Source organism: Anabas testudineus, chromosome 5 (genome assembly GCF_900324465.2).
Source record: "Anabas testudineus chromosome 5, fAnaTes1.2, whole genome shotgun sequence".
In the NCBI taxonomy this organism is placed as follows: Eukaryota; Metazoa; Chordata; class Actinopteri; order Anabantiformes; family Anabantidae; genus Anabas; species Anabas testudineus.
In genome coordinates, this window is record NC_046614.1 from 10,933,305 (window position 1) to 10,961,244 (window position 27,940).

At 37.7% G+C, this 27,940-nt stretch overlaps 1 protein-coding gene across 9 annotated transcripts; it reads right to left on the reverse strand.

Moving 5' to 3' along the window:
- Window positions 1-694: 694 nt before the first annotated feature.
- elmo2 (engulfment and cell motility 2) lies at window positions 695-27,795 on the reverse strand. Of its 9 annotated transcripts, none has more exons than XM_026348182.1 (23): window positions 27,729-27,795; window positions 18,043-18,112; window positions 17,849-17,946; window positions 17,393-17,433; window positions 15,388-15,460; window positions 15,247-15,297; window positions 13,833-14,002; window positions 13,521-13,620; window positions 12,965-13,116; window positions 12,092-12,170; window positions 8,883-8,918; window positions 8,487-8,537; window positions 7,638-7,760; window positions 7,189-7,308; window positions 6,936-7,040; window positions 6,740-6,848; window positions 6,486-6,622; window positions 5,648-5,811; window positions 5,279-5,391; window positions 5,070-5,177; window positions 4,840-4,922; window positions 4,654-4,731; window positions 695-4,185 (listed from the first exon to the last, which is right to left on the reverse strand). In XM_026348182.1, exons 3-23 carry the CDS (start codon window positions 17,924-17,926, stop codon window positions 3,985-3,987), a joined length of 2,172 nt encoding a protein of 723 aa, XP_026203967.1. In that variant the 5' UTR covers window positions 17,927-17,946; window positions 18,043-18,112; window positions 27,729-27,795; the 3' UTR covers window positions 695-3,984. The 9 variants fall into 9 exon arrangements, with proteins under 9 accessions (XP_026203967.1, XP_026203970.1, XP_026203971.1 ...); XM_026348185.1 differs by lacking the exon at window positions 27,729-27,795 and adding an exon at window positions 27,504-27,667; XM_026348186.1 differs by lacking the exon at window positions 27,729-27,795 and adding an exon at window positions 21,316-21,488 and having other exon boundaries at window positions 12,971-13,116.
- Between the last annotated feature and the right edge of the window lie 145 nt (window positions 27,796-27,940).

Consider the following 27,940-nt stretch of genomic DNA (forward strand, 5'->3'; position numbering starts at 1 on the left):
GTAAGTATGATAATAGCTCAGCAATCTCAGTTAACACAAGACACAGTGTGTCCCCTGCTGGAAAAGACCTGGCACTGAGCAAAGACAGGTTAAAGGATTTGTTCACGTTTTGAAGGCAGCCGCGAGGTTTCACTATAATTCAAATGATTATCTATAATAAAATAGGAAAAAAAACACTTGAAACACATAATAGAAATAGGAAGGTCGAGGATTTAATCTCCAATTGCTTACACTACAGTGGATATCATCATGGTCATGGACAGGAAAGGACAATTATTGTAACTAGTAACTCTTTAATGGACATATGGTATAAAAGTATGATAAACATATGGGAAATATGAATTTTATTTTAAATATGAATGAGTTTGTGGGTCATCAGTTAGTACCATAATGAATAATTACATTTTTTATTACTTTATACGTAAATTTCACTACATTTGAAAGAAATCTGCTTTGACAGCTAACGTTGCTGGTTACTTGAGAAATTAAGATTTTACATTGGAATATAAAGAGTCTTTAAATTAACTTTAAATATAAGTTTATTTTTTTTACGTTTCTCTTACCGGATACCTTTAAATACTATTGTTATGAGAATATATCATCTAGCAATTCAGTAGTATCCAGAAAATATATTTGATAATTTGATAAGGTACGTCAAAGCAAAACACTGGCCATTAAAAGTAAACTTGCGACAGTAGTTAGACTTTGTATTTATTCACACAAAACATAATACATATCTTTTTCAATAAGGCAACACAATACTGTATATACATACAATGGTCTATATGTATACCACATTTAGATTTTCTGTTGTTATTTTTTTACTAACAACATGTCATTCTTACTATAACTAGCAAGTGTAAATAAATAGTTTAGCAAGTCATGTAAAAGAAATCAGAAGTCATACTGTTAGTACATCCAATGCAACAACCCATGGTATTTTGTAGTTACTAATATGTTTTAGCTTTTCGATTGTGACACCTGCAAAGTAACATTTTAACCAGATAACACACCAGCATCCGTTGAAAAATCTACAGAAAAACATTATTTGGAAAGAACAAACAAAAAAACTAAAGATACATAAGCATAAACAGTAATTGCAAGTTTTATTATTACATTAATGGTGACATCATCATTGCATTGATGCTGGAGTGGGTGTCATTCCTAAACAACATGAGGTGGCTGTGGTATGAAAATGTGGCTGATACTGTGGCTGAAACATTTTTCCAGCATGAAACAACCTTCCACACTACTGCACATGTTGGCTGTACTGTACGGAGTGATGCACAGTAAAACCCTTAATTCAATACGGATTCTCTTCTCAGCTCAGATCAAAAACAGAATCATTTTCTACATTAACAAATAACAGTGGTTCTTAGTACTGGATTAGAAGTGACATGAATAAAGTAAACAATTGGTTAGAACTTAAAATATAAAAATTACATCCAATAGTATTGTCATCGTATCGCTGTATACAAAGCACGAACTGCTGTATGCTGCTGTGAAACACAAGAAGAGCTAAATGTTCATAAAGCCCACAGCCACACCACTCTCTATTTGACCTGCTTCAATATGTGGTGCTAACTACAAGAGACCAGTAAAGTAGCCATTGCATTTTGTCTTAGCTGTGCACAGTGTGATAATAAAAAGTCTGAAGCCAGACTCAAAACTGTCGATTCATTCAAATAGAGAGAAAATCTTAACACTCTTGGAATGTAAAGGTAGGTTTGGTTTGAAAAAAATGAGAAATAAAAAGCACTGTAATGAAGAAACACACCATCTACCACTGTAATATTTCCAATTATAGTCTCACAAACCCAATTTTGCATTTATAACAAGTTTATAAACAACAAATGTGGTTTATAACACACTATAACGTAGTGGTTACATGACTGATATCACAGTTTAACATGTTTGTAACATTATCTAATTATATAATTTCAGTAGTTTTAAATGCAGCTTAAAATATTTTTAATTTTTTAGTGTTAATGTATACAATATACTGAGCATGTATATAGTTAATCAATGCTTTATAATATATTGTTATATATGATTACAACCATGTTATACTGTGTTATCATTAACTGTCCATACACCAGTTATAAATGCCTAATAGGAGAAGTTATACCTTGTAAATAAATAAACACACAGAATGCCCCTATATATTCACTGTAAATACACAATAGTGTGATATAATGGGTCATAAGGTCTTGGTCTCCTAAATGTTAATGTTCCACTAAATAAATAGTGAGTGTAGGACTGGTAAGGCAATGCAGTGATATTATTTTAACACATTATATGCTGTTCTGATGAACTTCATACTGGGGATCAATAAAGTCTTGTGAATATACTGTATTGTGTAAAGTGGAACTATAGTTAACAAATACATGTAGTGGAGTAAAAATATGAAATAGCTGAAAATTTAAATACTCAAGGAAGGTAGAAATCCCTAGAAAGTTTACTTAAGTACAGTAATCGTACATTTATTTTGTTACTTTCCACCACTGCTATGAATCAGTGAAAACATTCATCATGTTGAATGTCGGAGCTTTGACCCGAGCTTCCATCAGCATCAGGCTCAAGATACATCAAGATTATTCCTTACATCTCTTAACATAAACAACATAAACTCTCAAGTTTTTACAGACACACACATACATGATTAGTAAGATCAGCCTTCTTTTCACAGTGAAAACCAATTGTTTCAATTCAATGCAATATTCAGTGATGAGAGACATGAGTCAAACAATGTGAAGCAGCATGAATGCAGAGTAGACAGAAGCGTATAAATATAGTTTCTATATTAGTCCTTTATCTGAGCGCCTCACTGACAGTAAATTAGTGTTAGTTTATATTTCCAACTTCTCAAATATCACTACTTTAGTTGATTTTTCAATGAAAACACACTGAAAATCTTTGGAAGTGGGTTATTAGTTTAACAAGTTAGCAATTTAAATGTTAAATTGGGCTACGGAAAATGTAATACTGAGTTTTCACCATTTTGTAGGTTCATTCTTATCCTCAAGTGTTCATCTAATTATGTTCATTTGAGTCAGAAGATTAATTAAGTAATTGATAAAATACTTAGACCTTAGACATTAATCTGCAGATTAGTCAGTGATGAAAATTATCAGTACTTGCAGCCTGATGCTATTCTGACCCAGAATGACAGACGTTAGAGGATGCTTACACACACTGAAATTATTATTATATGAAAAAATGATCCCTGATCATGACCTTATCTGCTTCAGCTGTTGAGCTCTTGAATACTGATCTAATGTTCAGATAGATCCGCTGCCCTTTAACCAAAATAATCACGAACAATCATGTTTAATCCCCTTTAACAGCAACTATCTCTTACCGAAAAAACACAAGTTACAGTCTAGAGATTCAGATTTTCTCCTGTGTAAACTTTCTCGTATGTCCATCACGTGTAGGAACAGACAGAATTCAAGTGAACACAGTATTTACAACTGTAATGATGTTCATTCTTTGTTACCACATAGACCATCATTAACCACTAGTTAACCTTCATTTAACTAAATTATTCTCGAGAAAAGACTAATTTTTACTTCTTTCCATTCATATTAAACATCAGGCAGTATTTTTTCTTGTTTTTTACTTTACAGTTAGGTTAATGTCTTTAATTAGCAAAGGATGGGGAATACAAATCAAGACGTTGCCTGGAGACTGAAATGATAAATGAGATTCAATCAGTGAATCACTACCAGCTGGACCCTGACCTCTGACCTCTCTGTGAAGCTATAAACACATTTCTCTTGTTTTGATAGATCGTACAGCATCACAAACACAGATGGAGAGAAGTCTCTTGGGTTCTGAAGTGTAAAAAAAAAAATCCATGTAGCCATTTCTGGTGCACACATCTGCAGCTAAATCTTCATCCAAAGATTGAATATGCTCATCCATTACAAACACACACATGCACTGCAAACACACAAACACGCACACACACATACACACATCTCAGCTGTAGTTGTAGGTGAAGTTATATGAGCTAGGCTCCTTTGGCACCGGAGGTGGGGCATCTGGGATCGTGATGTTTTCAAGGTCGAGGAGACGGAGCTTCATCTCCATGCTGATGAGGGTATCTAGGTCACTGCGCGTGAGGTCACTGCCCATCTCCCTACCCAGCAGCGCACACAGTCCATCAGTCCAGATGCAGTACTGCTCCAAAGAAATCACATGGAGAAAATTGCCATTCAGTGTAGTTATATTGTTCTATGTAAGAGATAATACTCATAAGTTGTTTAATATTTGGACAGAAACATTTGTACAAATAAAACCGTCTTTAACTTTTATCTGTTCAATGCTTTACTACTACTACTACTACAAATAATAATATTAATAATAATAATAATATTAATAATAATAGTCGGTTAGTTTTAAACAATTTGATTGGTGCTGGGAACATAGCAAACAGCCAAAAGTGTTATCCAGTGTTTGTCCAGCAGGCAGATGCCTGTTGTTGGTGCTGGGAATGGAGATAATGACATCAGTGAGACTAAGCCAGAAAAGTAAAGCTGTGAACCATAAAAGCAAAACAGTGAAAAGGTATCAAAACTGACCCATGGAGCTGCAGAGAACAGGTGCTATTCAGATGATAATTCTTTGGGTCACTACAAGTCAGCTTACCTCATACTTGTTGGGTGCAACAAAATTAAGTGTTTCATCAGGATCATAGAGGACAGAGAAGGCTAACTCCAGCACCTCCTGAGAGAATTAAACAGTTCAAACAACTGTGAGTGAAAGCAAAGAATGAGGGAACAGCTACAGTGTGTGACTAGAATGACAATAAAATACATGTAAATCAGATACTACCTTGTTTTGTTTCAGAGCACTTTTCTCTTTCATATGAGGGCAGTCCTTTCCTGTCACCACAGACTTGATATCTGAGACGGGGACTATAAGAAATGCAGAAACACCAAATAATTACAAAAGTTTAGGGAGGCCGCTGACTCAGCATGTACGGCATGGTCGGTTTGCACCACAGGAATTATTCGCTGGGACAATGAGACACTTGGAGAAATAAAGGTTTCAGAGTGTCTTACTCTTGTCACTGAGTAGCTCAAAAGGCACTTCACCCTGAGGTGATTCCTCAAGGTCCCCATAGTGCAGCACTTTGTGATTCAGTGAGAGTCTGCAGAACCAAAACTTCTCTACATAAGAGGAAGGAAACACAAAACTTAGTTGATAATCAACAGCAGTGATGCTCCTTCAGGAGTAAAAAGCAAACTGATTATATTGATAGTGTATTTACCTTGCCTCCGGCGGTTCCCCAGTTTACGGAAGCAGCTTCCCTCACACAGCCGGTTGAGTCGCTGCTGCTTGATGAGCTCTAAGATCTCGGGCTGAATTCTTTCCCGCAGCTCACTGCAGAACAAATACAGGATGAACAATAGAGACAAACACATATGCATGCAAATGTGTGTACTGCACTCTTTAATACTGTAGGTACAGAGCTGGTTGGGAATTAGAGATCTGAGCAGCAATATAGTCTGTTGCTAAGAGAAGAGTAAAAAGGCTGAAATTCCCAGATTAAGTGAGGTAAAAATTCATAATGCTAAAATAAAATAAAATAAAAACAAGCACAACAGTACAAACAGAGATAGTGCAGATACAGACATACATGATAGGTGGAGACTGGAAGTCATCCTGGCTCATTCTTTCTGACTGCCGCAAACGTAGAATCTCTGAGTAGCTGAGGCCTCGGAGTTTATTCTTCAACTGGTCTAAAGACGCTGGTTTCATGGCCAGAGCCCTGGTGATCTGCTCACGGACCACCTGCATCACCTGGTCAGGGTTAACCCACACACACACATATATATATATACACAGGACGAGGGAGGAAGATGGGAACAAAAATATATATCAGGCTACATTTTGAGAGGTGATGGATGTATAAGCTGCGTAAGTTTTAATTCACAGAATCAATATTTTGCAATTTAGAAATTAACTCTAACTAACTTAGACAAACATTTTGCAGCAATGATTCTTGTTAATTTCTGTCTCGATAAGTAAGGGTTGATTTAAAACATGTTCATCTGGAAGTACTTTCAATTGAGACACAAAGGCAAAAAATATAATTATCATACATTATTCAATAAACACATAAAAAAAAAAACCTTTCCGCTGTCTGCTTTAGTGGGCCGCTCTGTCACACAGAGAAGAAGAGGCAGGAGCAGCTACAGTAATTATAAATGTGTGGAAATGTGAAGCCTGCCATTACACTACATTTATACTGAACAAATCTCATCCTGATCAACAATGAGTACTGATAATGTGGATCAACCACTGGAAACAACCTACAGAAACAGTTCATTGCAGCTAAAAAAAAAAAAAAAAAGTTCATTTTCTATTACCGAACATTTTTGACTGGCAGTGTATGATGACTTTCCAGGAACCCGTGAAGTAAACAAATATGTACTGTGTATAAAAATAACTTTGAAAGTGCTTTAATCTCAGACCTTGTTGAAGTCTTCGGCTGTGGCCCTCATCTCTTTCCAGGTTTTATTAAGCAGCTGGATGCAGACACAGAAGAACTCCTCCCATGCTCGGTCATGGGTGAAGAACATGGGGTGGTAGTCGTTGCAGCCCTCGTTAGCTATAGAAAAATAAGAAAATGACAGAAAACAAAGAAAATAGAGGAAAATTGATTGACAAAGCTTAGGTAATCAATTACAGTTACACCTGTACTAAAATGCTAAATTAATCTACTTACGCAGTTCTCCAACCTGAAGTATCTCACACAACATCCGAGTGAGTTCAATGGCACATCGGCCAAAGGGACATTCATGCTTGTCCTCTCGGCTGCTGTTTTCTAGGACAATCTGTCACGAGTGAGCAGACATGTTAGGTGTGACTGACTTCTCTGCCTCTGTGATCTAAGTAAAACCATGCCTGAGGCCCAGACTAACCCTGATGTACGTGTCCTGGTGAACCTTGGCAAGATACAGCATGTTGTCTAGAGCCAACATCCCTGGAGGTGTCTGGGTGAAATCCATAGCCGGATTCACATGGTTCTGTATTTTAAACAGAGATAAAGTAAAGGTGCGACAATAAATCAGTTTGAAAACATTTAACTATTTTTATTTTAATATATTCATACAGCTAGTTTTACAAATATTATCTCCAATAACAAAACACTGAAATCCAGACTAAAAAACTCACCGTGAAACCTAACATCTTGTAGTCCTTTGTGTACATGGCCTTCCTCTTCTCTGTACCTGTGGGGTCATTTTCTCCATCGAAGGCAATCCTACGCAGCTCAAAAATGATATCTCTTTGGGCCTGAGTCAAGCAAGATAACATGTTATCAGCATCTCAGCAAAATACTAACATTTTAAAACTATAGCAGCTATATAAAACAATATCAATGGATTTATTATTTTCGTTTTAATTGAAAAAAAAGTTATATCTCAGAAAAAACAGACTTGAAATTATGTGCAAGTGCAGTTTGACCTTGGAGGTTAACAATCACAAAACAAACAAGACCATTTTATTTTTCTGGTACACTTTCTGTAGGAGTACAACTGATAGAAGGCTGTGTCTATTACATTTTTTATTACTATTCAATTAACCCTGCTGTCAATTTAAACATAACAATTTAAAAGCTTTACCTGATCATTGGGATCCATTTTGGTCATCATTCGCTCTTCCAAAAGGTTAAAGGTCAATACCTGCAGCACATACAGCTGATGTGCCATTTCTGCTTTGATTGGTCGATTTCCTCTTATAACATGCTGAAAAAAAGAGAAACGTAAGCTGAGATCAGAACCTCTACACAGGCTGTCCTTCAACAACAACTGCACATTAAATCACACAAACTAATCAGCTGTCATTCATGTTTGGACAATCACCCGACAATTTAAGACAGACAGACAGACATAGGTTGGTTATGTCACCTCTATAGGAAGTCATAACAGAGATAAAATGGGCAGTTTGAGCATCAAAAAGGAAGCGAGATTTTGTTGAGCAGCTCCCAGACTCACTGGTTTGGTTGCATCAGAGCACATAATGCTGGATCAGCTCCAGGATGTTTCTTTGCTCCAGGAGACAGGAGTGCAGCATCTTCCTCACTGACATTTGCAGCCAGTTCAGTCAGGCACTTCCAGAGGAGTCAGTGCCAAAAGGAATAATTTTCAGAGCAGATTTTGTTCCACTTCATGGACTTCATGCCATATCACATTTGGTGGTTCTGTCTAACAACTCTCCAAGTAAGTCTGCCTTCACTTGCTGAACTGGTTGTCTCAGGGATGAAACTTTCAACTCCCAGTGAACACAAAATTGAAAAGGCAATTGTCTCAAGGAGAGCTGAACAGTAATATTTTAAATTGTATAGTTTAGTGTTTTAACAATTGTATAGTGTTTAACAGTTTCAAACACCATCTCGGGGGACTGCTCACACCCTGTGTTTCACAGCTGTCTGACAGTTTAACAATCAATTAACATTCAAAGTTGATACTCACATTGAGGATGATGGATCGTAGGTGTTTCTGGGCCAAAGAGCTTGCCATTTCCTGCGTGTAAGAGATACAATAATCCAACGTATAGGTCAGATGACAAATATGCTTTACTATAAAGAAAAGTTTTACCAACAGAAAATGGTTATTTGCATCAACCACTGAGACAGTCTGAAGCTGCATTGTCATAACAGTTTTGAATCATTTGCCCTTCACACTCTCTGTAAAACATGTCCATTTATAAACTGCGTCTGTCTGCTGCTGCAGCAAGGTATGGTTCTGTCTTAATTTGCATGGATTATGCAACAGCTTTACATGACACAAAAAGAGCTAGAGAGTGAAAGAGGAGAAAGGCTGTGGGGCGGAAAGAATGGTATGAGATGCTGAGGGATGTGTACTCACAGTGAGGTGCTGCTCCAGCGGGTTAGTATACTCCTCCTACGGGTCGAAAGGAGGGGGGGAGGGATGTGGGTGTAACAATAATGCAAACAAAGAGTGCACACACATGGACCATGAGATACCGGGAAACATCACCGTCACATTATGGGGTGCAATAACAGCACGAAACAGTATCATGTCAAATAAGAATGCCCATGACATACAGCTTTTTAAAAGGCCTCACATGCCTTACATATCTGACGCCCACATATTTATTGGTTTATCAAACAGTTATACTGTTGCCTGATTTTAATTATTGCTTCAACAAGTCATGTCTTTGAAGGCAACAACAAAAACTGCATAAGAACACACATTTTAAAGAATAACTCCACTCTTATGTACTCAAAAAGCTATAAACTGATGTTTAATATTGTCAGTAATTGATTTAACAGTGCCACCCACACACATGTTGTACTCTACGGCCCTCTGTTTGTTTTTTTTTATTTCACCAGAACAGACTCAGTTCGCCCCCCAGTGGTCAACAACAGAAGCTGAGTGTGCATGTTGAAGGACAAAAGTCCTTCAATAATAATATAATGTAGACACATCAGTCACAACATTAACACCACTTATGGTTTAAATCAACTTTGATTATCACACTATAGGGGCATCGCTTTGACCTGACAGGAGTGGGATATATTAGGCACCAAGTGAACAGTTCATGACGTTGATGTGTTGGAAGTGTGAAAAAGGGCCAAATTTTAAGATCTGTAACAAAGTCAACAAAGTTGCCAGCTCTCAAACAGATCGAGCATCTGTGCAATGTGCTGGGAGAAAACAGCCAATCCAATCCATCAAGGTTCCTCACTTGACAGGACCTAAACCATGAGTAGCTGACATCTTAGTGCCAGATACTAGGAGACCCTTTAGAGGTCTTGCACGAGTCCATGCCTCAATAGGTCAGAGCTTTATTGGTGGAATGAGGAGATATTCACACCATATTAAGCAGGTGGTGGTTAATGTTGTAGCTGATTGGTGTGCATCATGAAGTTAAGAAAATTCAATATAATTATGGCAAATGCTCCACCTTCCCATCTCACACCATAATCTGACGCAGTGGACAAATTTTTAGATTTTTGTCTTGTTAATACATTTATTACACAACTTTTAACATAATGACAAAATGAATCAATACATTATTTTCTGATCCACTATATGGCAAAGCTTTGTGACATTTGCCAGGATTACTATTACTAGTACCACTTTAAGATTTCATACAGTTGTTAGAATTAATTCATTAGAAAAAGAAACACCAAAGTGGGCCGCAGAAGTAAATAAAGCTTTTGATAAAACAGTAAGCATACAAACACTTAAAGCTACTAATAAACTAATATTAGCACACAAATTTACTGCTATTTACTGTATTATTTTAAGGACACCTTAGTATGTTTGCTCTGGTCTGAATCACTTAATGAGTTTGTAAAATTGAAGCATTTTCCTCTTGGTTCAGTTCCTTTTCTCAGAAAAATCCATGCGTACTAAAATGTGTCACTTCAAACTCATATGTATTTGCTGTGGGAACAAAGTAAATACAGGAAGAAGATCCTGTGTTGTGGGCAATTACACGATGTATGTTAACGCAGGTTGGTCGTCCCCCAGGTCACTGTTTATTGCTTTACATCGCTAACACAGTCACCCAATCAGATGTCTGAGAGGCACTGCACCTCTTTGAAACTTCATGTTTAACAGTGATTTATCACACATACAAACAAAATAAAGTCAAATGAGTTATAGCTTTTGCTCCTGTTTTGGTCCGGTATAATTTCTCGCTAGGAGGATTGCACAAAAGTTCGCTTCGGATCATTCGTATGAAGACCCCTTCTTTTGGGGGGTCTCAGTGCGATGGTTTTGTTTTGCACCAGAGTGCAATTACAAAATAAACTGTACCAAGAGGGAAAACAAAGTTTGAATTAAATGCACTAAAGCCTGTAGGTGTGAAAGCAATGTTGCACCTTGTTAGAGAAAAACATGATGCAAAATTAAGACCTAAAAATCTGATCTGTTTAGATAGTTGTAAATTACTGAGCTTCTAAAGTATAATGTTTTCATCCTCTCTATTAACCTCCAATTACATTCTGAAAATATCATTTTCTCCATCTGGTACAGAATAGATCTATGGTTTTCTAATAGGCCCAGGTGGTAATTGCTGTTCAAATGTGAAATACATTAGTATTTCAAATTAGCAATAACAGGGAAATTCAACTTTTATGCACAACATGGAGAAACCTATTTTAGATATAAATCACACACAAGGGGATAAGACAGTGTACGAAACAGGATGAAACACTGTAGTGTGCTTGTGCACTATGTGAGCTGTGATAAAAGATACTGCAGAGAGAGCAGAGTACAAAGAGATTCTGACACTGATTAGTAACATACTGGACAGACATTCAGAGATGCACTTCCTTCTTTACTATTTGCACATTTGTCTCTACTGCAAAGATATTTCAAATTCAGAATACATCTGTTTGGATTGTTTCTGTCAAACTAAGTTGAATCAAACTGAATTTAATGTCACAGTTGCTTAATATATTTGGCTGGATCTCGATAACAAAGCCAGGATTCATTATCATCTCATTGGATTTTTTTTTAACAAGCACTTCACTCTGTCCATAATAAGCACAGTCTACGTTTTCTGATAAACTATTAGATTAGCCCTGATTCTAATCCTTGAATTTAAATGAAAAGAGTGTTTTCCATTGAATATAAAAATACATCAATAATTACTGCATTCTGCTTGGATCCACTCCAAACGCTCTGTGACAGAAACAGTGATCCTTCAGTTAAAGCTGTGTGCTTCATCTGCTTCACTTAGGTATTCTGAATCTGTAGCATAACAAATGTACAAACTTCAAAGCAAGGTGAGTACTATTTTGGGTGAGTGTGTCATTACAGAGATGGCTGTCAGACAGAATTCACAACATGACAGCTGGCAGACAGACGTCTATTCATGAGATTAGCCTTGACTAACCTACTGCTGCAAACACTGGCAGCCAGGATGAAGTAACTCTCCAATTTATAAAAGCATATGACTATGAATGTCTGTCTATTATGGATGGGTGATTTTTAGGATGGAACATTATTAGTATTCCAGCTAAGTCTACTGTATCTATTATGTGTATTCAGACTTTTCTCTAATATAGTGCTCTGGGCAGTGAGTGCTTCTTACTGACCTGCCGTCTGTCTTCCGGTGCCTTCAGGAAAAGAGCATTAATGAGGGCGATGGCATAGGTCTGGATCTCCTGGTTTGACCTGGAAAATTATCCAGCATCATAACAACCAGTTAGAAGCATCATGCTCCATAAATCTCCACACAGAGTTAAAACTACAGCCTAACAACAACTATACCAAATGCTCATTACAGTTAATCTTACTGCAATTGGATCACTACCATTACCAGAAGTGGGCCCAGGATACTTAGAACACCAACAAGTCTGAGTAACTGTTATTCCTAAATGTGTCAACTATACACTCAGTAAAACTAAGAGTATCTAGGAATTATTAAAGGACACTGGTAATGTCTTTATTTACATAAAAAGATCTAAGTGAAGGGATCCTACTAACAAAGTACTGCTTGAGTGGATAAAGCCTCATATACAGTAGCTTATTTCTCTGTGCTGCAGAACTCCACCATTGTCCGTAACATTTCATTGAGCTACACGGTTACACAATCCTGCTGCACTAAACACTGCTTAGATTAGCTAAATTGCTAACCACTATTTACTCCTGTTTGAGCAACACCTGCTAAAAACTACAATATCCATGGCTTGGAGTAAATTTATAAGATCACTGGTCTCACAGTCTGTAGATGCCTTCATGCATTACTGATTTTGGTTCTTTCATTTGATTTGTTTACAACAAGAAAAACACAGACTAACACCAGCGTCCACATTAGATTAGGGTCATCTAAGCATCCTGAACTCACTCCTTAAGTAGTGCTACGAGCCAAACATTGTGGCCAACTTCACTACCCCACAGTGCTACATTCACTCCTCTGGCCCCCATAACAGAGTGCAGAAAGCCCCTGTGCATGTGTGTGTGCTCACACTTGCAGGTGCCCGATGAGCTGTCCCACGGTGATCTCCTGGGCCACTCGATGGTAGAGGCTGTGGCTGTTGAGCACCATGCTCTCCAGGATGGCCAGAGAGCGCTGTAGGATGGACACATCCACCATTGGCTGGTTCACATAGCTTGCAATCTGAATGAAGACAGAAGAAGCAGCAATTAGATAAATCAGAATCTTTAATGTGAATTTCTGAATTCCTTCAACAGGGTTTATAAGTATCAAAGTAAACTCGAAATTGTATTTGTATAAGAAAACTAGCGTTTTCCCTGAGTGACTGTCAAGGCCAGTCTAAAGTTTTCAGATGAAAACTTGCCTTGTACACACTAAAGCATCTACAAATAATACATGGAGTTGCTAGGCAACAACACCCACTAATTTCCGGCATGTAGGAAGAAAGGAAGGTCAAGTAATTAAATAAAAGTGTGTGAGAACAAAAAGACAGGCCTTGAAATTTTAAACTGTGCAGATTTGTCCAGTGGGGTTTCTATAAAACTAAAAATGTGTCAGATGAATTGTTCTTTTGTTGGAAGAGGTACCTGTTTGATGAAGGAGAGTGAGATAAGGTCCCAGGACACAATACCATGATCCATTAGCTCCAGGAAGGCAGTGAGCGTGAAGGCCAGCATTTCACCAAAGCTTAAGAAAGTGAAAAGAAGTCAGTACCAGCCTGTTATAGTACATGTTAAAGAAGTTCAAACTGCATGTTTAAACTTAGGCTGAACAGCAGAGATTTCACTGTTGCCAACATAAATGGAAGATTTCTGAGACTTGGACCTTCCACAAAGAAAATACAAAGCACTGTGATCAACATGCAAAGTATCATCATTGTCAAGTCAAGTTGTACTCACTGGGTACCACTCTCTACAAGACGAGCCAGTGTCCCAATGCCTTCCATATTGATGAACTCTGCAGCAAAGGTTGGGTCTGCAGAGAGCTTGGCAAGCTCCTTTAGGGCCTCAAGGCGAGCATCGATAACATGAGACTGGATCCTCTCCAGGAGCTGACGAGCAGCACGAGCCTGTTGATAATTTGACATTATTTCAGTGAGTGAATAATGATTTTAAGGTTGTGCCTTAAGTCAACAGTGCTTATAATGGATTTATTGATATATTTACATTCTTCTTTTTCTTCTATGTTTGTGAACACTGATGTACTGTCTACTACACTGCCTATCCAAAAAACAGTGTTATGATCTGGGGTTGCTGCAGTTCTAGGTTCTGCAACGGTATGTTTGGCAAACTTGACTCCTATTTTTTCTTTTTTGTGATGCTACCATATTCACAGTTCTCAGTGATGTACTAAATGATGGTGGGAATGACAATAATAACTAAAACTACCACATTGCAATGCATGTCTGTAAAGACTCATTTTCTAAGCAGATGTCTGTGCCAGAGATCAAATTCCTTCCAGGCAATTCAGAGATATAACATAGACAAGAATGGGTCATCACAGTAAACTTGACCTTGACCAATAAAATGTGGCAAATTTGAGTTTTCATATATTGAGTTCATGAGAAATGGGTTGAAAGAACTGGATGAACCTAAAGTCAGTTTGACCTTGACTTTTGACATTTTACCAGCAAAATCTAATCAGTTCTTCAGTGAGTCCAAGTTGACAGTTGTGCCAAATTTAAAGGAATTCCTTCCAAGTGTTCCTTAGATATTGCATTGACAAGAATTGGGTGGCTTTGTGGACGGATGGACAACCTGAAAACGTCCGGCCCTGACTGACTGATTGTGGACTCAGAGGCAGAAAATAAGGTTATAAAAAAAAAAGTAGCCTTTAAAGCACAGCCAAGCGCACACACTGCTTTCGTTGCACTTTTAGTTTTTTTGGTGTTGGAGGCGTGAGGTGCACCCACAGTGAACTTGGAAGAAGGGCTGGATTAGGAAGAATATATTATCATACATTACTATAAAGTGTGATAGACACCGCTGCTATCAGCCATAACAAGTCATATCAGCTTGTGTCATCCTTTTTAAAACAAATAGCCTTCCACTTTGGTTATGAAGTCCACATCAGTGTGCACCAACAGGACACTTGCAAGGTGAAATCACATTTCTAGAGGCACAAAGATCTGACACAGACCTGCACAAAAGTAAAGTCTGATAATATTCACGTGTCTAAACCTTTTGCAGTTCCTAAAAAGCAAAAGCTTGTCACTCAGTGTACAAAGAGTTGACCGTATGTTGTTTTACGGACATCTCAGAACTTCCTAATGAAAGACACAACTGAACAGGAATATGAACAAAGGTGACTCACAGGTGAAATGGCTAATCGAAGGATGGTCCCGTTTTTGATTTCACCTCGGCTCTGAAAGATAATGAAGAAGGAATGTTGACACAACCTCAACAATTATTTATGTTGTCAACACAAATTTAAGAAGAAAATGATGAAGCTCACCTGCTCAGTGATATAAAGTTGAGGGCCGTCAGCATAACGCAAAGCGAACTGTTCTGAGCCTGACAAAGACCAGCTGAAAATATGGGCATATAGAAAAAGTAAAATAGATTGTTACTACTGTAAAAATCTGTGGAACATAATGGAGGATTATCATAATGTAGCATGCTCTAGTATGCATGGACAAAAGGTGGCTCCCTCCAGCAGTTGTATTTAAACGAGTGGCAAACTGAGAGATGGTGGAGGAGAATAATTCAGTGGGTGTTAACAGTGAAGTGCAAAAAATGTTCTGTTTCAAATGGAAAAGGGAGGTAGTGGGCAGATACAGCACAGCCAAGAGGTGGATGGGTGGATGGGTGAATTTGCAATATTCATAACTGAAATATATAAAAAAAAGAGCAAATATAACACACAAAGAAAACAACAAAGAGTAAACTCACAGGTTTAAAAATAAGAAAACATGATGGCAGATAAAAGTAAAAAAAAAAAATCTGTAGGAATAGTTATTTTAGATATCAACAGTCAGAACTTATGTCATTGTGTGAATCATCTGAATACCGTTCAGATGATCCTACAGAGCTGCACCAACTGGGGGGACTGAGTATCACAAGACTAAAAGCTGGCATTCTCTGTTTTTCTTAGTCCTGCATCCTCGTCACAGATTTTATTAGATGATAACATTCATAACATAACAGTAAGATTAGCTATGAGAGATGTTTTGAATGATTACGCCACAAAACTCTCAGGTTATCAAAAGAGAAGTGGAACACTTTTTCTCACTGGACTTTTTTTTTTTTTTTTTTTTTTTTAACTAGGTCAGGAAGTAGCACAGACACTATTTCCGCAGGTTAGTATTTGTCATAAATAAATATAAATAGGTTGTTGAAGGTAGATCTTGTTAAAATTTCTAAAAATAACTCTCCCCTGAAGTTCACCTGTGTGCTGCAGGCGAATCATCTAATCAAATGGTTGCTGACGTCCAGCACAGAGCAATGGGTGGATGGAAGGAACTATTTCCAGTGTTTAAAGAAAAAACACTTTTAACAATGATTCAAGTATCTCTAAATCTAAAAAATATACATGACCATTCATTTTAATAGCTGTCTGTTTAGTAGCAACATTTAGAATTTGTAAATGTAAACTAATATACCATTTACTCATTGTACGAATACATGACTGTATCTTGCTTTGAGGAAAAGCCCTTAACTGCTGATCTAAACAGGCGAGGCAGTAGAGGGGCTATAGAGCAGTGCTTAAGCAATGTGTGCAACTCACAGCACACTTATTTGCATAAATGATTGTTCAGTGGAGAGCAGGGTGGACCAACAGCCAAGGTTTCCATGTGGTAAAGAAAGAAAGAATGTCTCAGTTCATAGTACCTGTTCTCCTTCAAATGTGCGTCATTTAAAATGAGTGTATTTCAATAGAGACTTTTGTGTAGTCTGCAGTGGCAACCAGTTCAGCTGCTGAAGTCAGGCAAAGCAACACGTGCTCCTTAAATATAAATGAACCTACTCATGGTAGGTTAAAGGGCTGCGACTTTGGTTTATAATAAATGTGTAAATGTATATTAATATTAGAGTTAATTGATGTTTTCTTTTTAGTATTCACTATCTTTGCCTCTTTTATTATGCCTGAGAAGTAATTGTAAGAAATACTGCTGTCAAAAGAATAGGTCAAACTGTTTGGTGGTGGGAATTTTTTCCCCATTTGAAACTTTAAATGTGTATTATTTGTTAATTATTTACATTTATTTTCATGTAACTTCAATGAAGATTAAAACATCCCACTCCAATATCCTGAATCCAGCTATACTGTCCTTAGATAGCTATTAAACAACTAACAGCACAACTAACAAATAATAACATGCGATTATTGCGAGAGGGGCATTAAAGCAAAATATAGAAAAAGACCAAAAACCAAACCACTGTACATTGCAAGTGCCAATGTTTAATCATTTGGTAATTGAAAAGAAGAAAATCTGAAAACGTGTAGGAGTAATGCTTACCCATCACACACTTCTCGTATTATTGAGGATAAAGGTCTTTTCTGCAAAAAAACAAAACAAAAAAAACATTGCAAACATTGAAAATTACAACACTACATCACAACATAAATCATCACTGCTCACAGTGCCACGTTTGTTAAAATGTCAGCATTAACAGCTTGTGGCAACAGCATATACTTTTAAAAGCTTTTTTTCTTTCTATGATCTATTACTCATGGTGAGTTTGATTTGTCATGACAACCACTGCAGGTATTTCTCCTGTATTCTGCAAAGCTAAAACACATCCCTGCATTACTCACGCCTTTCACGTTAAAAACAAATTAAAGCTGTGAATAATTTCCCCCTTTAATAATCAAATTACTCTCCAAAGGTTTAGCCACTAATGACTAACAGGAGTTGAGTCACAACAGGAAAACTGGAAATGTTTCCAGTGTCATGTTTTATGCAAATAGAGACCTGGTCCATCTCTATGAGCTGAGCGTTAGCACCAGGCCATTCTATAGCCACCTTCACGATGTCGGCTGGAGGTGGCATGGTTGTGTTCACGTAGCACCCTACAGAAAAAAAAAAGCCATGTTTTACAGATACATCATCACAGAACATTTATTTTTTTACTTTCAGAGTAATATGAACTAGTGGTTATACAGCACCTAATGGAGAAGGGTTGAAAGGGTCAATCACTGTCACGGGTCTGTAGTATAAACCACTGTGTCAGCTCCCCTGCGAACACAGAAACCCATACATTGCTCATGTCAGTGCAGAACTGTGGTTTTCATTAAGGCCCAAATATTTTCAATTTCTGCATTTTCTATACTGTGAACTGAATCTGTCAGTGAAGGGATCAATAAGCGTGACTGTTTTACAAAACCAACCACCCACCCCCACCTCATAAACACACACACACACACACACACACACACACACACACACACACACACTTCGACTAGGTCAAGCCTTCTGCCTACTACGCTCTGGGTCTGCTGGCTTTGATGGCCAGTATCTTGTGTTGTGTTACACCTATCTTCAAACTTTTCTGACTGAAAATGTGGGGGCATTACACTGTATTTATGTTGTGGAGGAATAAAAAAAGGCAAACAACTCTTTCTGTCAGAAAATAGCAGTGGAGCCAGCTTTCTATATCGGTCTGGCTGATATTATTGTTTATTTTGGCTTACTATAGATATTTGTTAGATTTCAAATAACAAAACATTGCACTATAGATATGTCAAAGATATGTTTAAGATTTGTAAACAGTTTTATCATCAAATAGTTTATTTTGTTAATCTATAATGTCCTGCCCTGTATGTATCTTGTTTACAATTCAAATCTGAATTAAAATGTTTGGCCATCTGCTCAAATTCAACTCAGATTTTGAAGATACAAGCAGCAGATTTTGTTGCTAGTTTTTCTCAGATTTACAGTGTCAGTAATTCTCACATTTGCAAAGACACACTATTGCTTATCCAGAAGAATTTCCTGCTTATGATGTTAGGCCTCACCTGTAATAGTAAATTTCACCGGAGCAAAGATATCTGGTAAACTGATTTCATTATTTGCAATGACTGAAACACAAGAGTGGGAACAGCACAGGAGGGACCGGTCTTTGGCAGCAGAAAGAGATCTCTCTCTGTTCTGACATGAAGGGAATGTGAAAAGCTGTCTGACAGCCTCTGTCGCTGATTGGAAGAAGGTAGTGAAGAGGAAGAAAACACTACTGTTCTCTCTAAATGTCTCTCTGCATTCAGGGTGCTTTCAGGATACCAAACACTTTGTGTGGCTTACAGCTGCTCATTTAAAAAGAAATCTCAGTCATTACCAAACTGCAGTAGGTGAAACAAAGCCTCTTGGACCAGCCTGACGCAACGCTGTGTGTGTCTGGACATTTTCCAGTGTTAAAGTGCATTTTCAGCTCTGCAGCAGAATCTTTCTGCAGAGTTTGAGTGTTTGACTATAAATCTATATAAATATGTACCTTCAGTTATTTGGCAGACACTTTTTATCCAAAGCAACTTACAAGACAAGTTCACATTGTAAAAAGAAAGGGTAAGAGTCTTGCCTAAGGACCCCTACTGGAGGTAGGCCACAGCCAGCATTCAAAACCTTGTCTCCTGCATGGAGGGCAGCAATGGTACCAGTACTCTATCCACTCGGCCTTGTTGTACTGGGAGTTTACATCAACAATGGCTCTGATATCTGACATGATTATTCTTTAATCACACATAAAATAAAGGCTATGTTGTTCTAAATTAGAGCTGTTAAGAAAACAGCATCAGCTGTCAGTGTTATCACTGCTCTGCAGATGTCGGCTCCTTGTTATGAAAAGATATTAATGTCAGTATAAATATTTAAACTGTACTACTATAAATAATACCAATACCAGTACTAATAACAGTACTTATCTCAGCAACTTTGAACCACATGATCACTGAACTGAATTCTCCAGATAACCTATTACAACCAAGTTTAACTGGAACTATATAAACAGTATGTGTTCACTGACTGTGATCGACTGCAACAGATTAAGGTGGGTTCAGCAAATGATACAGAGTGAAAACTGCCAATTAAATTCAGATTCCAACCAGCCATCCGAGGGAAAGACTGCACCACCTCCGCATTTTCAAGCACGCTGTCCATCACGTCATATGATGTGCGATCTCTGAGCCTGCCCTACTGAAACGTTTTCCTTAAGTACACATTTTCTGGTACTAATTTGCAATTTTCAGCACTGACAGTTGGCAGGAGACTCACAGAGGGTTATGCAGGTATCTTGTTATATATGCAACACAGTTATTGGACTGTGGACGTGGATGGTATGCCAATATTTCTGCAATTTGTGAGTTATTGGGAGCCTTTTTTTATGTAATAAATAATCAGACATAATTATCTGAGTCTTAAAGATTGCAAAAAGGCTTTTTTAAATCAGATTTCTCCCTGAATGATTTCTAACAAAAATGAGAATAAAGCTGAATGAACATCAACTGAATGGTTGAACTGTCACCTGAACACTGTACTATAAATATATTGGGGATACAGGCACTTAAATATACTATGATATGATACACCAAGCCAGTCCTAAGCATAAAATCAACTGCTACTACCCTGGAATGGCATAAGTACAGTTTTGAGTATTTCCTAACACCGAATCCACAGAATGTAAATCTTGTGTACATAGCAATGCAATCCTAACTTGTGTTGTTTTTTTTTTTCTCAGATCACAAAAAAGTTGGATAAAACAGGATGTTTTCGATAACTAAGTATTTCTGAGTGGTCTAACATTTTTACACCATGCCTTGTGATAACAGGAGAGATGAAGGTGGAACTCACAACTAACTGTGTCCCAGTTCAGTGCTCAGGGACAGTTTCTGTCCTCCAGTCCTGGAATCTAACTGGTCTGTGGTACTGGGCACAGGGATGATGTACTGGGAGATGTTTACTTTACTGACTGTACTACCATGGGAACTAGGGTTGGGCATCTCTGGTATGAGGCTGATACATATCTAAATACAGCATCTCCGATCAGATATGCAGCAACTTCCAGTGCAATGCAATATAATGCTCACCCCAATTCAGTGAGTCTGAACATTTACTATATTAATCAAATATAATTATTATTATTATTTTTTTTACATATGTTCTCTTTCGAGTTTACAGTAGAATACGTGTTTAAAACCCGGTTCACCAAATTAAGGATGCTCAAGATCAACAAAAACAATTAAGTGCAATGTGAAAAACTATATGATATCCGCAGTTTTAAAACACCAGGTAAGCTTAACTCACCAGTGAGCTACAGAAAGCAATTTCAACATTATGAACAATAAAGAATAAATCAATATTTCACAAAGGGGGACTTTCATCCTGGCTTACAGAAGGACAGGAGCTTTTAGGCAGCAGAGCAGCTTCAAACCTTGCAGTACTTTGCTCACCGCTCCTGGGGGCCAGCAGCTGGAGATGAATCCAACCCCGAGGCGAGGGGGGTGCGGGGTGTGCGGGGTGTGCGGGGGCACCGTGTCGCTCGGTTATAACGTCAGTTGTCCTGCCTGTGTGCTTTACAGCAGCACGACGCGCGGTTTGTGTGTGACTGAGTGACTCGACGAGCTTCCGGTCTGTCTCGTAAAACCTGAAGTGTTTGATTTGTAGTTCACAGGTGAGTTCGTGCGCTCGGCCTCCGCCAGGTGCGCTGTTCTCGTACAAGAGTGGTATACATCCGCGACGAACGGTGTCGTAAAGTAGGACTACTTAAAGACGAATACAGGTATCACTCATCAATCTCATCCTCATTATTTATTTAAAATTGTCTTCTTAGATCACAATAAAAGTTGGATAAAATTGCATGTTTGCAGCAACTATGTTTTTTTTTTCTTGTTTTTTTTCTCACAGAGGTTCAGACATCTTCAGACCTTTTGATAGAAAGTGTAAATAACTGATGACGTCCACACCTGCACTTCCTGATTACTGTTCAGTACATCTGAGCTTCTCCAGGTCTCTGGTCCAGGTGAACTGTGTTTCCTCATCTCTGCTCACTGTGCACGATGGAACTGAGGAGACAGGGACACGTTCTGTCCTGTAGCCCTGAAATCTGACTGGTCTGTGGTACTAAGATGTTGAACTAAGATGTTGAACTAAGATGTTGAACTAAGATGTTGAACTAAGATGTTGTACTAAGATGTTGAACTAAGATGTTGTACTAAGATGTTGAACTAAGATGTTGTACTAAGATGTTGAACTAAGATGTTGAACTAAGATGTTGTACTAAGATGTTGTACTAAGATGTTGTACTAAGATGTTGTACTAAGATGTTGAACTAAGATGTTGTCTAGAGTTGTACTAAGAGTTTACTAAGATGTGAACTAAGATGTTGTACTAAGAGTTGTACTAAGAGTTGTACTGGGAGCTGTACTAAGATTTGAACTAAGATGTTGTACAAGATGTTGTACTGGGAGCTGTACTAAGATGTTGTACTAAGAGTGTACTAAGATGTTGAACTAGATGTTGTACTAAGATGTTGTACTAAATGTTGAACTAAGATTTTAAGACTAAGAGTTGAACTAAATGTTGTACTAAGATGTGCTAAATGTTACAAATGTTGACTGGGACTAAGATGTTGAACGAAATGTTGTACTAAGATGAACTAAGATGTGTACTAAGATGTTGAACTAAGATGTTGTAACTGACTAGATGTTGTATACTAAGAGACTGTTGTACTAGAGACTAAGATGTTGTACTAGAGAAGCTGTTAATGTTACTAAGTGTTGACTAAGACTGGGAGCTTATTGTAACTAAGATGTTGTACTAAGATGTTGTACTAAGATGTTGAACTAAGATGTTGTACTAAGATGTTGTACTAAGATGTTGAACTAAGATGTTGTACTAAGATGTTGTACTAAGATGTTTAGATTACTAAGATGTTGAACTAAGATGTTGTACTAAGATGTTGTACTAAGATGTTGTACTAAGATGTTGAACTAAGATGTTGTACTAAGATGTTGTACTAAGATGTTGTACTGGGAGCTGTACTAAGATGTTGAACTAAGATGTTGTACTAAGATGTTGTACTGGGAGCTGTACTAAGATGTTGTACTAAGATGTTGTACTAAGATGTTGAACTAAGATGTTGTACTAAGATGTTGTACTAAGATGTTGAACTAGATGTTGTACTAAGATGTTGTACTAAGATGTTGTACTAAGATGTTGAACTAAGATGTTGTACTAAGATGTTGTACTAAGATGTTGTACTAAGATGTTGTACTAAGATGTTGTACTGGGAGCTGTACTAAGATGTTGAACTAAGATGTTGTACTAAGATGTTGTACTGGGAGCTGTACTAAGATGTTGTACTAAGATGTTGTACTAAGATGTTGAACTAAGATGTTGTACTAAGATGTTGTACTAAGATGTTGAACTAAGATGTTGTACTAAGATGTTGTACTAAGATGTTGTACTGGGAGCTGTACTAAGATGTTGAACTAAGATGTTGTACAAAGATGTTGTACTAAGATGTTGTACTAAGATGTTGTACTGGGAGCTGTACTAAGATGTTGAACTAAGATGTTGTACTAAGATGTTGTACTAAGATGTTGTACTAAGATGTTGAACTAAGATGTTGTACTAAGATGTTGTACTAAGATGTTGAACTAAGATGTTGTACTAAGATGTTGTACTAAGATGTTGTACTAAGATGTTGAACTAAGATGTTGTACTAAGATGTTGTACTAAGATGTTGTACTAAGATGTTGTACTAAGATGTTGAACTAAGATGTTGTACTAAGATGTTGTACTAAGATGTTGTACTGGGAAGCGTACTAAGATGTTGAACTAAGCTGTTGTATAAGAGTCCTGTACTGGGCGTTTACAGATGTTGTCCTAAGATTGTTGTACTAAGATGTTGAAACTAAGATGTTGTACTAAGATGTTGTACTAAGATGTTGAACTACGATGTTTACTAAGATGTTGTACTAAGATGTTGTCCTGGGAGCTTACTAAGATGTTGAACTAAGATGTTGTACTAAGATGTTGTAACTAAAGATGTTGAACTAAGATGTTGTACTGGGAGCTGTCTAAGCTGTTGAACTAAGCTGTTGTACTAAGATTGTTGTACTAATATGTTGTACTAAGCTGTTGAACTAAGATGTTGTACTGGAGCTGTACTAAGATGTTGAACTAGATGTTGTACTGGGAGCTTACTAAGATGTTGTACTAAGATGTTGAACTAAGATGTTGTAGTTGTACTAATGATTGTTGAGTACTAAGATGGTTGAACTAAGATGTTGTACTGGGAGCTGTACTAAGATGTTGAACTAAGATGTTGTACTAAGATGTTGTACTAAGATGTTGTACTGGGAGCTGTACTAAGATGTTGTACTAAGATGTTGTACTAAGATGTTGAACTAAGATGTTGTACTAAGATGTTGTACTAAGATGTTGTACTAAGATGTTGTACTAAGATGTTGTACTAAGATGTTGTACTAAGATGTTGTACTAAGATGTTGTACTGGTAGTTGTACTAAGATGTTGTACTAAGATGTTGTACTAAGATGTTGAACTAAGATGTTGTACTAAGATGTTGTACTAAGATGTTGTACTAAGATGTTGTACTAAGATGTTGTACTAAGATGTTGAACTAAGATGTTGTACTAAGATGTTGTACTAAGATGTTGAACTAAGATGTTGTACTGGGAGCTGTACTAAGATGTTGAACTAAGATGTTGTACTAAGATGTTGTACTAAGATGTTGTACTGGGAGCTGTACTAAGATGTTGAACTAAGATGTTGTACTAAGATGTTGTACTAAGATGTTGTACTAAGATGTTGTACTGGGAGCTGTACTAAGATGTTGAACTAAGATGTTGTACTAAGATGTTGTACTAAGATGTTGTACTGGGAGCTGTACTAAGATGTTGAACTAAGATGTTGTACTAAGATGTTGAACTAAGATGTTGTACTAAGATGTTGTACTAAGATGTTGTACTAAGATGTTGTACTAAGATGTTGTACTAAGATGTTGTACTGGTAGTTGTACTAAGATGTTGTACTAAGATGTTGTACTAAGATGTTGTACTAAGATGTTGTACTAAGATGTTGTACTAAGATGTTGTACTAAGATGTTGTACTAAGATGTTGTACTAAGATGTTGTACTAAGATGTTGTACTGGGAGCTGTACTAAGATGTTGAACTAAGATGTTGTACTGGGAGCTGTACTAAGATGTTGTACTAAGATGTTGTACTAAGATGTTGTACTGGGAGCTGTACTAAGATGTTGAACTAAGATGTTGTACTAAGATGTTGTACTAAGATGTTGTACTAAGATGTTGTACTGGGAGCTGTACTAAGATGTTGAACTAAGATGTTGTACTAAGATGTTGTACTAAGATGTTGTACTAAGATGTTGAACTAAGATGTTGTACTGGGAGCTGTACTAAGATGTTGAACTAAGATGTTGTACTGGGAGCTGTACTAAGATGTTGTACTAAGATGTTGTACTAAGATGTTGTACTAAGATGTTGTACTGGTAGTTGTACTAAGATGTTGTACTAAGATGTTGTACTAAGATGTTGTACTAAGATGTTGTACTGGTAGTTGTACTAAGATGTTGTACTAAGATGTTGTACTAAGATGTTGTACTAAGATGTTGTACTGGGAGCTGTACTAAGATGTTGTACTAAGATGTTGTACTAAGATGTTGTACTAAGATGTTGTACTAAGATGTTGTACTAAGATGTTGTACTAAGATGTTGTACTGGGAGCTGTACTAAGATGTTGAACTAAGATGTTGTACTAAGATGTTGTACTAAGATGTTGTACTAAGATGTTGTACTAAGATGTTGTACTAAGATGTTGTACTAAGATGTTGTACTAAGATGTTGTACTAAGATGTTGTACTAAGATGTTGTACTAAGATGTTGTACTGGTAGTTGTACTAAGATGTTGTACTAAGATGTTGTACTAAGATGTTGTACTGGTAGTTGTACTAAGATGTTGTACTAAGATGTTGTACTAAGATGTTGTACTAAGATGTTGTACTAAGATGTTGTACTAAGATGTTGTACTAAGATGTTGTACTAAGATGTTGTACTAAGATGTTGTACTGGTAGTTGTACTAAGATGTTGTACTAAGATGTTGTACTAAGATGTTGTACTGGTAGTTGTACTAAGATGTTGTACTAAGATGTTGTACTAAGATGTTGTACTAAGATGTTGTACTGGTAGTTGTACTAAGATGTTGTACTAAGATGTTGAACTAAGATGTTGTACTGGTAGTTGTACTAAGATGTTGAACTAAGATGTTGTACTGGTAGTTGTACTAAGATGTTTGAACTAAGATGTTGTACTGGTAGTTGTACTAAGATGTTGTACTGGTAGTTGTACTAAGATGTTGTACTAAGATGTGTACGAAGATGTTGTACTGTAGTTGTACTAAGATGTTGTACGAAGTGTTGTACTAGATGTTGTACTAAGATGTTGTACTGGTGTTGTACTGAGAGTTTACAAGATGTGTGTACTAAGATGTTTGTACTGGTAGTTGTACTAAGATGTTGTACTAAGATGTTGTACTAAGATGTTGTACTGGTAGTTGTACTAAGATGTTGAACTAAGATGTTGTACTGGTAGTTGTACTAAGATGTTGAACTAAGATGTTGTACTGGTAGTTGTACTAAGATGTTGTACTAAGATGTTGTACTAAGATGTTGAACTAAGATGTTGTACTGGTAGTTGTACTAAGATGTTGAACTAAGATGTTGTACTGGTAGTTGTACTAAGATGTTGTACTAAGATGTTGTACTAAGATGTTGAACTAAGATGTTACTAGATGTGTATGGTACTGCCCTGCGGTGGTCGCATAGCAACAGCGGCTCGGGGCCCCAGCCTCAGAGGAAGTCCCACACTGAGCTCTGAGCTCTGAGCTCTCTCTAAAGACTCCGACCTCTCCTGCCACCAACCAGCCAGCTACTTTTCACCGACCCGGATGTTTCTGACACCATTTTAATGTCCTTATAACGCGGTTTGTTGTTCACGTGAATACCGGGTCAATAAAACATTCAAGCGTGCTGCGGAGCGCGTAACTTGTGTGTTTGCTAGTTAAGTAAGCTAACTAGTTGAATACGCGGTGTGCGCCCCCTCTGGTCAAACGATGCTAACAAGATGACTGCTGTGGAGAAAAACAACTTTAGCAGCTTTCCTTTAACCTCTTCACACAGTAAGATGAGTCATTTAAGACAAATGTACACGATTGTGACATGAACTGAGACAACAGCCACCCTTTTTCATCAGAGGGGACCGTGTGTTGGTTCTGGCCAGTTCAGGCTAGCTATCGTCTCACAGACATATGCAGCTGCTCTTAATACCTCCACACACGCTTCTTGCTTCAGATGATTTAATCTAACCTAACTTATAAAATGATGAAAGGCCAGAATATAGTTAGGTGACCGATCAAGCCGGACTTGATTTGTGGTAGCAGTAACCAGGAGGAGATCACAGACCGACGCTACGTTGTCAACCGTGTGGTCGAAATCAATCACAACTCATGATAATGTCGGTGTTTTAATTAGCGGCTAATTCAGACAGCACAAACTCTTCTAGCCTTTCTGCGAAAGCAACACCAAGGAGCAAACTCACTCGCTATGATAGCCAGAAGCAGGGTTATTCCTATAAAGGCGGCTAATGTCATTCAGTCATCCAGCCAGCCCCCTGTCTGCTCCTCCATTGCGGTCATGATGCAGCCCGTCTCTCGGCTACTGTTCAGATGATGTCCTGATCCTTCCTGGCTCTACCCCCCCGAACAGCTGTATGACTGAACTGAAGGGTACTTAGCTGAAAATGTCGATGCTCAGCGTTACTCACCCCGCAGCAGGGCCATCGATGATGCTCTCTGTGTATCCCCCTCTCTCCAGTGGAGTAGCGTTACTTGTGGAGAGGAGACTCTTCCACGCCTCCGAGGCGGGACTCGGTGGAAAATGTCACTGTCGTGTGTTGAGCCCTTCATCTCTGTCTCAAACAGACATCATCCTCAAGTCAGGGCAAGTCAGTGTGCAGACTGTGTAGCCCACGTTTGC